General features: G+C 49.1%; 1 protein-coding gene across 5 annotated transcripts in view; it reads right to left on the bottom strand.

Annotated features, from left to right (window-relative positions):
- Positions 1-12,565: 12,565 nt before the first annotated feature.
- The window catches only part of LOC119951695 (zinc finger protein 239-like), a 24,819-nt gene continuing 22,760 nt past the window's right edge, over positions 12,566-14,624 (bottom strand). For all 5 annotated transcript variants that reach the window (XM_038774948.1, XM_038774946.1, XM_038774949.1 and 2 more), the window contains one exon: positions 12,566-14,308. In XM_038774948.1, the coding sequence (XP_038630876.1) occupies positions 13,657-14,247 (591 nt within the window). In that variant the 5' untranslated portion in view covers positions 14,248-14,308 and the 3' untranslated portion in view covers positions 12,566-13,656. The remainder of the gene's footprint in view (positions 14,309-14,624) is intronic.

Genomic DNA, 14,624 nt, shown 5'->3' with positions numbered 1-14,624 from the left:
CCTAGCCCCAAACCCCCCTAATGTTCAATGTGATCCAATTCGCAAAAGTGCATAATTAATAACGCCCATGAATTGTAGAACCCCTCCATCCTTCCCCTCATTTCAAATTTGACCTTTTCAAGCGTTAACAATTCCATCAGGTACCCCTGCCACGCCAGGGCACACAGTGTAGAGGTTGATCTCCACCCTAACAGGATCAGTCTTTGGGCGATCAATGAGGTGAAGGCTAAAACATCTGCCTCCGTGCCCGTTTCCAGCCCTGGCTGGTCCAAAACCCCGAATATGGCCTCCCGCGGGCCCGGGTCCAGTTTTACTTGCACCACTTTAGAAATTACTCGAAACACCTCCAGCTTTGGACAGGCCCAAAACATATGAACGTGGTTTGCGGGGCCCCCACAATGTTCACACATCTACCCCCTCAAATAGCCGGCTCATCCTCGCCCTTGTAAAGTGCCCTCTGTACACCACCTTCAGCTGTATCAGCTCCAACCGCGCACAGGAGGTGGAGGCGTTCACCCTGCGGAGCACCTCACACCAGAACCCCTCCCCCATATCCTCTCCCAACTCTTTCTCCCACTTTGCCGTGATCACTTCCAGCTGTGCCTTCTCGTCTTCCAAAATAGCCCCGTAAACCACCGATACTACCCTCTTCTCCAGTCCCCCTGACGTCAGCACCTCCTCCAAGCCATGTGGAAGCCGGCTCTACTGGAAAGCTCTGTATCTCCTTTCTGGCAACCTGCATGCATCTGAATATTTCCCCCTGCTCCAGCCCATACTTCGCTCCCAGCTCCGTCAATCCCGCAAACGATCCCCAAGAAATAAATCTTTTAGTGTCCTAATTCCTTTCTCTTCCCATCTCCGAAAATTTCCTTCCCACTTTCCTGGCTCAAATCTATGGTTCCCCCGAATTGCATTTCCCTTGACGTTGCCCCCAACCCAAAGTGCTGTTGAAACTGCCTCCAAATTCTCAACGAAGCTATTACTACTGGACTCCGTGAGCATCCCCTTGGGGCTGTCTGGAGCGGCGCTGTCGCTAGTGTCTTCAATCCCGACCCCTAGCCAAACTCTCCTCCATTCTGACCCATTGGGAGTCAGCCCCCCTGACCCAGCTCCGTACCTTCTCCATATTCACTGCCCAGTAATAATACATCAGGTTCGGAAGATCCAAACCCACTGCCTGCCTTCCTCTCTGTAGTAGCACCTTTTTAATTCTGGCCACCTTACTCCCCTTATGAACGAGGTGATCATCCCTTCAATCTCTCTAAAAAATGCCTTTAGCAGGAAAATCGGCAGGCATTGAAAAATAAACAGGAATCACGGCAGCACATTAATTTTAACCCTCTGCACCCGACCCACCAATGACAGAGGGAGACCATCCCACCTTGCCAGATCAGCTTTCACCCTCCCCACCAAATTAGAAATGTTGTACCTGCGGAGCCCCCCTCCCTCCCCCTCCCCATACTCGAGCAACCTGCACCCCCATGTATCTAAAGTGAGTCCCTGCCTTACGGAATGGCAGCTCCCCGCCCCTGCCCTCACCCCTGGCCGAGACAGCACAAACTATTCACTCTTGTCTAGATTTAATTTGTACCCTGAGAAAGACCCAAACATCCAAAGCAGCTCCAATATTCCCCCTATCGACGCACTTGATTCCGACATGTATAATAACAAGTCATCAGCATATAAAGACACCCTATGCTCTATCCCCCCCCTCCCCCTCGCACTATCCCTTTTCATACCCCCAAACTTCTTAATGCGATGGCCAATGGCTCGATTGCGAGTGCAAACAACAGGGGGGAATTAGGACATCCCTGTCTAGTCCCACGGTCGAGAGGAAAGTATTCTGAGCTGATGTTATTTGTGCGGAGCCTGGCCCTCGGCTCCTTACATAATAGCTTCACCCAGTCCACAAATCTGGATCCAATTCTAAACCGCTTTAGAACTGCCATCAAGTGCCCCCATTCTACGTGCAGGCATGGATCACAGGCTGGTGGCGTGCCTAAAAAAGGGGATGACTGATCGGCGGAGGGGGAGGCAATAAGACCCCAACTGGGCTGATCACCTGGAATGTTCATGGTTTAAATGGGCCGGTCAAAAGGGCATCTTAGGGGATTGAAGGCGGACGTGGTGATGTTGCAGGAGACCTCAAGGTAACGGACCAGGTTAGGTTGAGGAAAGGCTGGGTCAGCCAGGTGTTTCATTCGGGACTAGATTCTAAGACTAGAGGAGTCGCAATCCTGAACAATAAGCGGGTGGTGTTTGAGGCAGGTAGAATAGTCTTGGATGTGGAAGGTCGGTATCTTATGGTCAGTGGGAAACTGGAGGGGGTGCAGGTTGTATTTGTGAATATATATGTGCCAAATTGGGATGATGTGGAGTTTATAAAGAGGATGCTGGGGAAGGTACCGGACCTGGATTCGCACCGGTTGGTCATGGGAGGGGACTTCAATACAGTTATGGACCCGGGCTTGGACCGGTCAAGCTCAAAAACAGGCAGGGTGCCAACAATGGCAAAGGAATGGCAATGGTTGATGGAGCTGATGGGGGTTGGGGAGGGGGGGGGGGGGGGGGGGGGAGGGGGGGGGGGGCAGGGGTGGATCCATGGAGGTTTGGGCAGCCGAGGGCGAAGGAGTTCTCCTTCTACTCACATGTGCATAAAGTGTACTCCCGGATTGATTTCTTTATTTTGAGCAGGGTCTTTCTGGCTGGGGTAGTGGACATGGGGTATTTGGCGATCACAATCTCAGACCATGCACGCACTGGATTGACCTGCAGGTTAGCAAAGACAGTAATCAGCGCCCGCACCGGAGGTTAGATGTGGGACTTTTGACGGATGAAGTGGTGTGCGAGCGGCTGAGCAAATGCATTCAGAGCTACCTGCAGGTCAATGACACGTGGGAAACTTCAGCAGCGGTGGTTTGGCAAGCACTGAAAGCGGTGGTAAGGGGGGTGCTGATCTCGATCCGGACTCATAGGGAGAAGGTTGATAGGGCAGAGACGGACAGAAGGAGATATTACAGATCGATAGGAGGTATGCGGAGACCCCAGAGTCAAGGCTCCTGAGGGAATGGCGAAGGCTGCAGGTGGGGTTTAGCTTTCTGACCACAGGGAGGGCGGTGGAACAGCTGAGAAAGGCGAGAGGGGTGATTTATGAACATGGGGAGAAGGCCAGCAGAATGATTGCACAGCAGCTTAGGAAGAGGGAGGCACCTAGGGAGATAGGGAACGTAAAGGACGGTGAGGGGAACCTGGTTGGTGATTCGGCAGGGGCACATGTGGTGTATATGGATTTCAGTAAAGCGTTTGATAAGGTCCCCCACGGTAGGCTATTGCAGAAAATACAAAGGCATGGGATTGAGGGTGATTTAGCGGTTTGGATCAGAAATTGGCTAGCTATAAGAAGACAGAGGGTGGTGGTTGATGGGAAGTGTTCAGCCTGGAGTTCAGCTACTACTGTAGTGGTGTACCACAAGGATCTGTTTTGGGGCCACTGCTGTTTGTCATTTTTATAAATGACCTGGAGGAGGGCTTAGAAGGGTGGGTGATAAATTTGCGGATGACACTAAAGTCGTGTCAATGGTTGTGGACAATGCGGAAGGATGTTGCAGGTTACAGAGGGACATAGATAAGCTGCAGAACTGGGCTGAGAAGTGGCAAATGGAGTTTAATGCAGAAAAGTATGAGGTGATTCATTTTGGAAGGAGTAACAGGAATGCAGAGTGCTGGGCTAATGGTAAGATTCCTGGTAGTGTGGATGAGCAGAGAAATCTCGGTGTTCATGTACATAGATCCCTGAAAGTTGCCACCCAGGTTGATAGGGTTGTTAAGAAGGCATATGTTGTGTTGGCTTTTATTGGTAGAGGGATTGAGTTTCGGAGCCATGAGGTCATGTTACAGCTGTACAAAACTCTGGTGTGGCCGCATTTGGAGTATTGCGTGCCGTTCTGGTCGCCGCATGAAAATGAAAATGAAATGAAAATCGCTTATTGTCACGAGTAGGCGTCAATGAAGTTACTGTGAAAAGCCCCTAGTCGCCACATTCTAGCGCCTGTCCGGGGAGGCTGGTACGGAAATCGAACCGTGCTGCTGGCCTGCTTGGTCTGCTTTAAACGCCAGTGATTTAGCCCAGTGAGCTTAACCAGCCCCTTATGCATTATAGGAAGGATGTGGAAGCATTGGACAGGGTGCAGAGGAGATTTACCAAGATGATGCCTGGTATGGAGGGAAGATCTTATGAGGAAAGGCTGAGGGACTTGAGGCTGTTTTCGTTAGAGAGAAGGTTAAGAGGTGACTTAATAGAGACATACAAGACGATCAGAGGATTAGATAGGGTGGACAGTGAGAGCCTTTTTCCTCGGATGGTGATGTCTAGCACGAGGGGACATAGCTTTAAATTGAGGGGAGATAGTTTTAGGACAGATGTCAGAGGTAGGTTCTTTACTCAGAGAGTAGTAAAGCTGTGGAATGCACTGCCTGCTACAGTAGTGGACTCGCCAACATTAAGGGCATTTAAATGGTCATTGGATAAACATATGGATGATAATGGAATAGTGTAGATGGGCTTTAGATTGGTTTCACAGGTCAGCACAACATCGAGGGCCGAAGGACCTGTACTGCATTGTAATCTTCTATGTTCTATGATACAATTTAAGATTGTGCACCGGGCTCACATGTCAGTGGCCCGGATGAGCAGATTCTTTGGGGTGGAGGACAGGTGCACAAAATGTGCGGGATGTCCAGCGAACCAAATCCACATGTTTTGGACATGTCCAAAGCTTCGGGGATTTTGGCAGGGGTTTGCGGACGTCATGGCCATGGTTTTAAAAATAGTGGTTCAGGGCAGCACGGTGGCCTAGTGGTTAGCACAGGTGCCTCACGGGTGCTGAGGTCCCAGGCTCGATCCCGGCTCTGGGTCACTGTCCATGTGGAGTTTGCACATTCTCCCCGTCTCTGCGTGGGTATCGCCCCCACAACCCAAAAATGTGCAGAGTAGGTGGATTGGCCACGCTGAATTGCCCCTTAATTGGAACAAATAATTGGTTAACCTAAATTTTAAAAAAAAACAATGGTGGCGCTGAGTCCAGAGGTAGCGATTTGCGGGGTGTCGGAAGATCTGGGAATCCAGGAGGAGAAAGAGGCAGATGTTCTGGCCTTTGCTTCCCTAGTAGCCCGGAGACGGATACTATTGGCATGGAGGGACCCAAAGCCCCCGAAGTTAGAGACCTGGCTATCAGACATGGCTGGCTTCCTCTGTATGGGAAAATTAAGTTCGCCTTGAGAGGTTGACTGTTAGGGTTCACCCGGAGGCGGCAACCGTTCATTGACTTCCTTGCGGAAATGTAATCGTCAGCAGATGGGGGCGCGGGGAGGAGGGGCGGGGGGCTAGTAGTTTAGGTTAGAGTATGGGGGTAATAAGGGTGGCACCTGTACCAAAGGTAAACGGTTTTTGCACTATGTTTATAGTTTCATGTATCTTGACTATTTTGTTGTTTCTGTACTAAAAATACCTCAATAAAATGTTTATTAAAAAATAAAGTACCCCCATTCTACCCGGTCAAACGCTTTCTCAGCGTCCGGTGCCACAACCAACTCTATTTCCTTCCCCTCCGCCCGTACCATAACCACGTTCAATACCCTCCTTATGTTCGAAAAGAGCTACCTCGCTCTCACAAACCCAGCCTGATCTTCACCTATCACCTTCGGGAGGCACTCCTCTCGCCTACCTGCCAGTACCTTCGCCAATATCTTTGCGTCCACGTTTTGAAGTGACATGGGCCTATATGACCCACACTCTGTCGGATCCTTCTTAAGCAACAGGGAAATTGATGCCTGCCACAAAGTTTGTGATGACACCCCCTTCCCTCTCGCCTCCTCAAACATCGCCAGCATCAGCGGTACCAGCTTATTTTTGAGTATTTTATAATATGCCACCGGAAACCAATCCGGCCCTGCCACCTTCCCCGACTGCATCCTTCCAATCGCATCTTTTATCTCCTGCTCCATTATAGCCCCCTCTAATGCAGCCCTGTCCCCCTCCCCCAACCTCAGGTACTCCAGCCCATCGAGAAATTCCTGCATCTCCTGGCCTCCCCCAGGTGGCTCTGACCTGTGCAACCTCGCATAGAATTCCTTAAAGACCTTGTTAGTCTGATCTGGAGCTACCACCAACTTCCCTGCCCTGTCCTGCACCTGGACAATTTCCCTTGCCGCAGCCTCCCTACAGAGCTGACCCGCCAACATACGGCCCGCCTCTTCTCCATGTTTGTAAACTGCACCCCTTGATCGCCTAAATTGGCATACCGCCTTCTGGTAGATAGTCGTTCAAAGCTCGCCTGGAGTTCCTTCCTCTTTTCTAACTCCGCTGGGTCCCTATCTTCTGCATATCTCCTGTCTACCTCCAGCATCTCATCTATTACCCTCTGATGTTCCAACCTCTCCTCTTTGTACACCCTAGCCTTGAACGAGACCACCTCACCCCTCACCACCGCCTTTAAAACCTCCCAGACAACTGCTTTTGACACATCACCAATGCAGTTAAAACGTACATATTCCTCAATTACATTTTCAATTTTGTCACAGAACCCTCTGTCCCCAACAGTCCTGCATCTAACTTCCATCCTGGTCTCTGTACCATCCCCTTCTCCAGTACCAAATCCACCCAATGCGGAGCATGATCTGATGTTGCAATTGTCGAATACTCCGACCCTTTAACCTGAGTCAGCAGTGCCTTCCCACCATGAAAAAGTCAATCCATGAGTATACCTTATGGACCGCTGAGAAAAATGAGTACTCCTGCTCCCTCGGGAGCAGAAACCTCCAAGAGTCCACTCCTCCCATTTCCACCATTAGTTCAGCCAGCGCCTTCGTCGGCCCCCTGACAGGACCAGCGAGCATGGCCGTGACCTTCCAATTTTGGCTCCTGCACCAGTTTCCAGTCCCTCCCCACTATCAGTTTGTGTGTGTCCAAGTCGGGGATGGCCCCACACACCTTCACGAATCCCACTTCGTCCTAATTGGGACCATATACACTTTTTCATAGAATCTACAGTGCAGAAGGAGGCCATTCGGCCCATCGAGTCTGCACCGGCTCCTGGGAAGAGCACCCCACCTAAGGTTAGGGCAGCAGGGTAGCATGGTGGTTAGCATAAATGCTTCACAGCTCCAGGGTCCCAGGTTCGATTCCCGGCTGGGTCACTGTCTGTGTGGAGTCTGCACGTCCTCCCCCTGTGTGCGTGGGTTTCCTCCGGGTGCTCCGGTTTCCTCCCACAGTCCAAAGATGTGCGGGTTAGGTGGATTGGCCATGCTAAATTGCCCGTAGTGTCCTAATAAAAAAGTAAGGTTAAGGGGGGGGGGTTGTTGGGTTATGGGTATAGGGTGGATACGTGGGTTTGAGTAGAGTGATCATGGCTCGGCACAACATTGAGGGCTGAAGGGCCTGTTCTGTGCTGTACTGTTCTATGTTCTATGTTAACACCTCCACCCTATCCCCATAACCCAGTAACCCCACCCAACACTAAGGGCAATTTTGAACACTAAGGGCAATTTATCATGGCCAATCCACCTAACCTGCACATCTTTGGACTGTGGGAGGAAACCGGAGCACCCGGAGGAAACCCACGCACACACGGGGAGGATGTGCAGACTCCGCACAGACAGTGACCCAAGCCGGAATCGAACCTGGGACCCTGGAGCTGTGAAGCGATTGTGCTACCCACAATGCTACCGTGCTTACCAGCACCCCTGTCACAATCACATACCTACCCCCCTGATCTGCAACCACTTTCTCCATCTGGAACCGGACCCGTTTGCTGACCATTACCGCTATCCCTTGAGCTCTTCCGTCAAATCCAGAATTAAACACCTGACGAACCCAGCCATTTTTAAGTCTCATTTGGTCCTTCACCCTCAGATGAGTCTCCTGCAGCATTGCTACATCGGCCTTCAAATTTTAAAGATGTGCAAGCACCCTTGACCTCTTGACTTGGCCTCCCAGCCCCTCACGTTCCACGTGATTATCCTAACTGGGGGTCCCTCACCCCTATCCCTTCTGATCCACTATCATCATACCACAGGGCACTGCCCCATGAGCCTGACCCGTCCCTTTCCATTATGAACATCAAACCCCCTCCCAGCATCCCCCGCTGCACTTCCCCTCGAAAAAAACTCACCCAGTAACGATGATCCCCCCCCCCCCCCCCCCCCCCCCCCACTTGCTCGCCTCATCGGCCCATCGAAACCTGCTAACCAGGCTCCAATGTTCACAGCCCTCCTCTCACCTCACCTCCGTTCACTAGCCGACTTTAGTTAGCTAGTGCGGGTAGTCCCCCTCTCCCCCAAAATGGCATACTGTCCCCTCCCACCCAGTCCCAGAACAAAAAGAGAAGCAATCTAACTCATGTAATTCAATTAAATAACATAACTGTTGCAACAAAAAAAAACAAGCAACAATGCCAATCAAACCAAACATAAGCTTAAACTCTATAACAATGTGAAGTCAAGTTACAATACAGGTCAGTGATAAGAAAGTTATAACATTTATACATTTTCCAGCTCCCCAATCACAGTCCACAATCTCTCTTCCAGCTCCGCCCCTCACTTCTGTCCCAAGCCTTCTGCCTTCATGAACGCCTCAGCCGCCTCCACCGTTTCAAAATAAAAATCTTTAGCATTGTACGTCACCCTCAGCTTTGCCGGGTATACCATACCAAATCGTAGTCCCTTGTTGTACAATGCCGCCTTCACTCGGCTGAACGCCGCTCGTCTCTTTGCTAACTGCACTAGTCAAATCCTGGTAGATCCGAACTCTCGCACCATCCCACTGCACCTCCTGCTTCTGCTCCGCCCAGTTTAGCACCTTCTCCTTCGTGTGGTATTTATGGAAGCAGATAGTTACTGCTCTCAGCGGCTCATTTACTTTGGGTTTCGGCCTTAACGACCGATGAGCTCAGTCCAGTTCACACTGGGAGGGGTCTTCACTCGCCCCCATCAACTTCGCCAGCCTCTTAGCAAAGTATTCGGTTGGCCTTGAGCCCTCTGCCCCTTCAGGTAAGCCCAAAATTCTCAGATTTGCCGCCTCGAGCGGTTCTCTCAGTCCTCGAGCTTTGCTCAGTGTCCTCTCTTGACCTCCACCACCCTCTGTAGTTCGTCTCCCATCGAGGTGAGCTGGTCACTATGCTGTGACATCGCCTCCTCCACTTCCTTCACCTTTTCACCCTGTTCTCTCACCTCGGCCGATGTCTTGGCCTCACCCACCCTCACCGGGGCGATTCCTCCTCCATCAATGATCTCAGTGCGACCGCCATCTCCTTCCTCAACGCCTCCACGTGCCTCGCAAACTGCTTCTCCAGCTCTATAGCCATCACCTGTCATCCTATAAGTAGTGCAGCCCCACCACGCGGTCCGGCATCCGAAATCTTGTCAGCGCTTTTACTGGTCCTCCCCTTTGGCACCGAGCCAGTGATTCCTCACTTCTTCACAGCTGTTTTTTGGCATCCCTTAACCACATAATATTTTTCTCCTTCTTTCTCCATCTTGAGTTAAATAATAAAAAATAAAATAATAAAATAAATCAAAGTAAAAAAATTGAAAAATTAAATTTGAAAAAAAAGCTTTAAAACTAATTTCAAAAATCAAAGTTCAAAACATCTCTTCTCCTGGGACCGGACTTCAAACATCCCAAACATGCATTTTCAGCGGGGGACCACCCGACGTGCACTGCTCCCCCATTACTGGAATCAGACCTCGCCTCAGGCCACGCTCCTCCTCGCCACTTGCTTCAGGCTCGATGCCCCTGCTCCTCCGGTCACGGGGGTCCCCACCAGCCCGACCCGGCGCCCAACCCTCGGGCCCCAACGGCAGAAGAAATCCTGACCAGCGAAACTGTAATGAACTCCAATTGGCTTTATTGGTTGGCCAATTGGAGTATGAGCTCCCTCAATGATAGCTCATTGAGGGGGCCTATATAATCACCTGTGTAGGCTTTGTGAGCCAATCTTAAATTGACTGGACTGCTAGCAGCACTGTTTGTAGCTGCTCCTGTAATATCGTTATTGTAAATAAATATTGGTGTGGTGACGGAACTCCTGCCTCCCGTGGCCTACAGAAACCATGGGGAAACCCCCAGAAAATGCTGAAATGCTGCGGACTGGCGGGAGCACGACTGCTCTGCTCGCACGCGCCACCGGACGCAATCTCAGTTATTAAGAGGCACTTCAGCCCAGTTAGTCCCAATATCCTTCACTTTGTTCATCACTATGAATTTTACATTTCAAATCACTCTCCAATTCCCTTGGTAAAAGTGAGTTGTGAAAATCAAGAGTGAAAGAGGTGCAGGAGCTTCTGCAGAGTCCATGCTCAATGTATGAAAATTAACAATGTTTCCCTGACCCAATGATATGCTGTCTGTGTGGAGTCTGCGCGTCCTCTGCGTGGGTTTCCTCCGGGTGCTCCGGTTTCCTCCCATAAGTCCTAAAAGATGTGCTGTTAGGTGATTTGGACATTCTAAATATTCCCTCTGTGTACCCGAACAGGTGCTGGAATGTGGCGACTATGGTCTCTTCACAGTAACTTCATTGCAGTGTCAATGTAAGGCTACTTGTGACAATAAAGATTATTAAAAAGAGTTTGAGTCAGGATGCTTAGCACAAAAGTATTCAATTTTACATTTCACTTCATCCGACATTGGGTGCCATTGTTTGGGCAGCATGGTGGCATAAGCGTCAGCACTGCTGCCTCACAAGACCAAGGGCGTTGGTTCAATTCTGGCCTTGGGTGACAGTCTGTGTTGAGTTTGCACATTCCCCCTATGGCTGCGTGGGTTTCCTGTGGGTGCTCTGGTTTATTCCCACGTCCAAAGATGTGCAGGTTTGGTGGATTGGCCAGGCTGAATTGCCCCTTGGTGTCCAAAGGTAGATGGGGTTATGGGGATGGGACGGGGAGTGGGCTTAGATAAATAGATCTTTCAGAGGGTTCGTGCGGACTTGGTGGGCTGAATGGCCTCCATCTGCACTGTTGGGGTTCTATAGTTTTGAATATTGAAAGGGAACGTATTCTGATCATGAATGTCCTCATTGTTCTCAGGCAATATATACAATCTAATTCCTTCGCTGTGCAACCTGGTACAAATGCTGTTATAGAAAGTGGTAAAGGTTTACTACAGCTATACAAATCCCTAGTTAGATCACACCTGGAGGACTGTGTAGCTCTGGGAATCTTATAAATGATCTTGGATCCTTGGAAACTGGACAATGTTGATCCACCAGAATGTCAGTTCTGGAACATAAGTGGACATTCTAATCTCTGTAAACTTGGATCATGCAAAGCTCTATTGGCCAAGCCTTAGCTCACAGAAAGTCCAACATTGGGTCCCTGTCGACTAATGTATTTTAAAAGAAATACATTTAGAATACCCAATTATTTTTGTTTTCCCATTAAGGGGCAATTTAGCATGGCCAATCTACCTACATTGCACACGTTGTGGTTTTGGGGAGTGAGACCCATGCAGACACTGGGAGAATGTGAAAACTCCACACAGACAGTGACCCGGTGCCAGGATCGAACGCGGTACTTGGCTCCATGAGGCAGCTAACTACCATGCCGCCCACCACTAATGTATTTATTTTAAGACTTTCATCCTCGTGTTGAAATGGCCCCAGCGCTTTGCACCTCCCTTTGTCTGTACTCTTGTCAAACCACACAAGCTTCTGAGATGGGCAGCACAGTGGTTAGCACAGTTGCATCACAGCTCCAGGGTCCTAGATTCGATTCCTGGCTTGGGTCAGTCTGTGAGGAGTCTGCACGTTCTGCCCTTGTCTGCGTGGTTTCCTCTGGGTGCCCCGGTTTCCTCCTGCAGTCCAAAGATGTGCAGGTTAGGTGGACTGACCATGATAAATTGCCCTCAGTGTCCAAAAAGGTTAAGTGGGGTTCCTGCGTTACTAGGATAGGGTGAAGGCGTGGGCTTTCCAGGGGCCGGTGCAGACTCAATGGGCTGAATGGCCTCCTTCTGCACTGTAAACTTTTATGAGATGTGCCCTGTGAGAGCTGCTTTGGCTCAGTGAGAGTGCATTTTGGAGTTGGGTGGAAACGGGGAGTTAGATGGAACTGGGAGAAGCTGAAACTGACAGCTGAGGTTACAAAGGTGAGAGCTGAATGGTAAGTCTCTTGGGAGCAGAATCAGAGGGATGAGTTCCAGACACCAGTGAGTAAAAAGAGTAACTGACCTGAGGTTAAAAAAAAATCAATAAAGAAAAGCTGTGACCTGATTGGCTGGAAGGAAATCTGCACTCAATTTGAAACTAAAACGAGGGCAGCATGGTGGTCAAGTGGTTAGCACTGCTGCCTCATGGCGTCGAGGTACTAGCTCTCGGTCACTGTCCAGGACAGGAGTTTGCACATTCTCCCCGTGTTTGCGTGGGTTTCGCCCCCACAACCCAAAGATGACCAGGTTAGGTGAATTAGCCATGATAAATTGCCCCTTAATTGGAAGAAAAAGAATTGGGTACTTTAAAATAAAAAAAAGATAAGATATATGAAATAGCGGCAAAGTAAAGATGTCCAACTCGACAGATAAACTAACAATGCGTTTATTGGGGTAACAACTCGACACAGGACAGAGATAAGAATGATTCTGACCTCCACGACTCCCGGACTCCCAATTTAAGAATCCCCTCTCCTCAATTGGCACGATGGGTGAACTGATTTCTCCCCAGCCCGCACCCCCCAACAAAGGGTGCACGTCACCACATCTCTCCCCCTTCAATTTCTTAATTCATGATTTATAACAATAATAAAAAAGTTAAATATTACACAGCAAAAGGGGGAAAACGTTACAGTTTCTCAATAATTAAGTCTATTTGAAAATCATCTATTTGGTTTAGGACATAGGGTCTTTAAGAGGTGCTTGATCAGTCGATTTAGTTTCGATGTAGTTTCATGTGAAATGACAGCAGGAAAGCTTCGAGATACTCCAGGGCCAGTACCCTCTCTAACTGCGGCTGGAATGTTACTCGGCCTCTCCTCATGCTGACTGGATTCAGTTCCACTTACAATTCCTGGAATCACACTAAGATATAAAACTTTCTTCATAAGACAGATTGAGTGTGTGATATATTTCTAGAATATTCCATGCATTTGTGAAGATTTTATAAGGTTAGTTGTGTTGAAATTGTCTCCATTCCTGAGCCGAGGGGATTTCTGTATCCGGCGGGAGGGCTACTCTCAATTCTCCACCAATTCCCATTCCTCTTCTTTCTGCTGATTAATGGAGGTATCACTGAGTGTAAGGGGCAAGTCAGTAAGAATTGTCAGCAAGGGTTAATCAGCACATTCTAATTGGAAATGTTAATCAGTGGAACATCTCAGACACTGAATTATAGAATTCATACCACAGATCAATATAGGATTGAAGTAAATGTTCAGAATCTTGTTGTAAACTATCTTCTGGTGAGAGTTCCTGAATTATGGAGAAAGATGACAGACAGCGACTCTTAAGGGGACTCTGCAGTCCCAGGAACACAATCAGCAATAGATACAGAATATTAAACTCCAGCCCAGTTACAGCACTTATTTACATTAACGGAAACAAACCCCAACTATCAGAATGAACATTGTTCAGTCCTGGATGTAATCAACAGCAACAGCAGAGTCCAATCCCTGCAGTCATTTGTGAACTCGTTGGTGTTTCAGCAGCTGGGATGACCGAGTGAATTTCTTCCCACACTCGGAGCAGGTGAACGGTTTCTCTCCAGTGTGATCTCGCTGGTGTATCAGCAGGTAGGAAGAGTGAGTGAATCCCTTCCCACAGTCTGAGCAGGTGAACGGTTTCTCTCCAGTGTGAATCCGCTGGTGAATCAGCAGGTAGGATGACTGAGTGAATCCCTTCCCACAGTCGGAGCAGGTGAATGGCTTCTCTCCAGTGTGAACTCGCTGATGTGTCAGCAGGTTTGATAATTGAGTGAATCCCTTCCCACATTTGGAACATGTGAATGGTCTCTCCCCAGTGTGAACTCGCTGGTGTGTCAGTAGGTTGGATAACTGAGTGCATTCCTTCCCACACTCTGAACAGGTGAATGGTCTCTCCCCAGTGTGAATTCGCTGGTGTGTCTGCAGATGGGTTAACCGCGTAAATCCTTTCCCACATGTGGAGCAGGTAAATGGTCTCTCTCCAGTGTGACTGCGCCGATGGTTTTCCAGCTGGGATGGGTAATTGAATCCTTTCCCACAGTCCTCACATTTCCACGGTTTCTCCATGGTGCCGGTGTCCTTGTGTTTCTCCAGACTGGCTAATCAGTTGACGGCATCTGTAAATCCCCTGGAAGTAGAGTTTACAAAAATCATCAGTCAGTACAGGATAGGAATTTAGAACAGAAGATTTTAGTTTCTATGGAACATTTGTTCCTCTCCTGTTCCCCCAAATCTAAAAAAGAATCCCCATCCAACACACTCTCTCTCCTCCCTGTGATGAAATCCAGATGACGTTTCTGACAATTCTTTCTTTTTTACATACTTGTACAATAGGAAATAATGATATGCTTGATCATTCACTTCAGTTATTACACATGACAAAACACTAATCTGAAACCCCCTGACCGACCACACAAAATAGCAGATTTAAGCTTGTGTCCAAA

This window comes from Scyliorhinus canicula, chromosome 17, assembly GCF_902713615.1.
Source record: "Scyliorhinus canicula chromosome 17, sScyCan1.1, whole genome shotgun sequence".
Taxonomy (NCBI): domain Eukaryota; kingdom Metazoa; phylum Chordata; class Chondrichthyes; order Carcharhiniformes; family Scyliorhinidae; genus Scyliorhinus; species Scyliorhinus canicula.
This window is presented reverse-complemented; position numbering and strand designations above follow the sequence as displayed.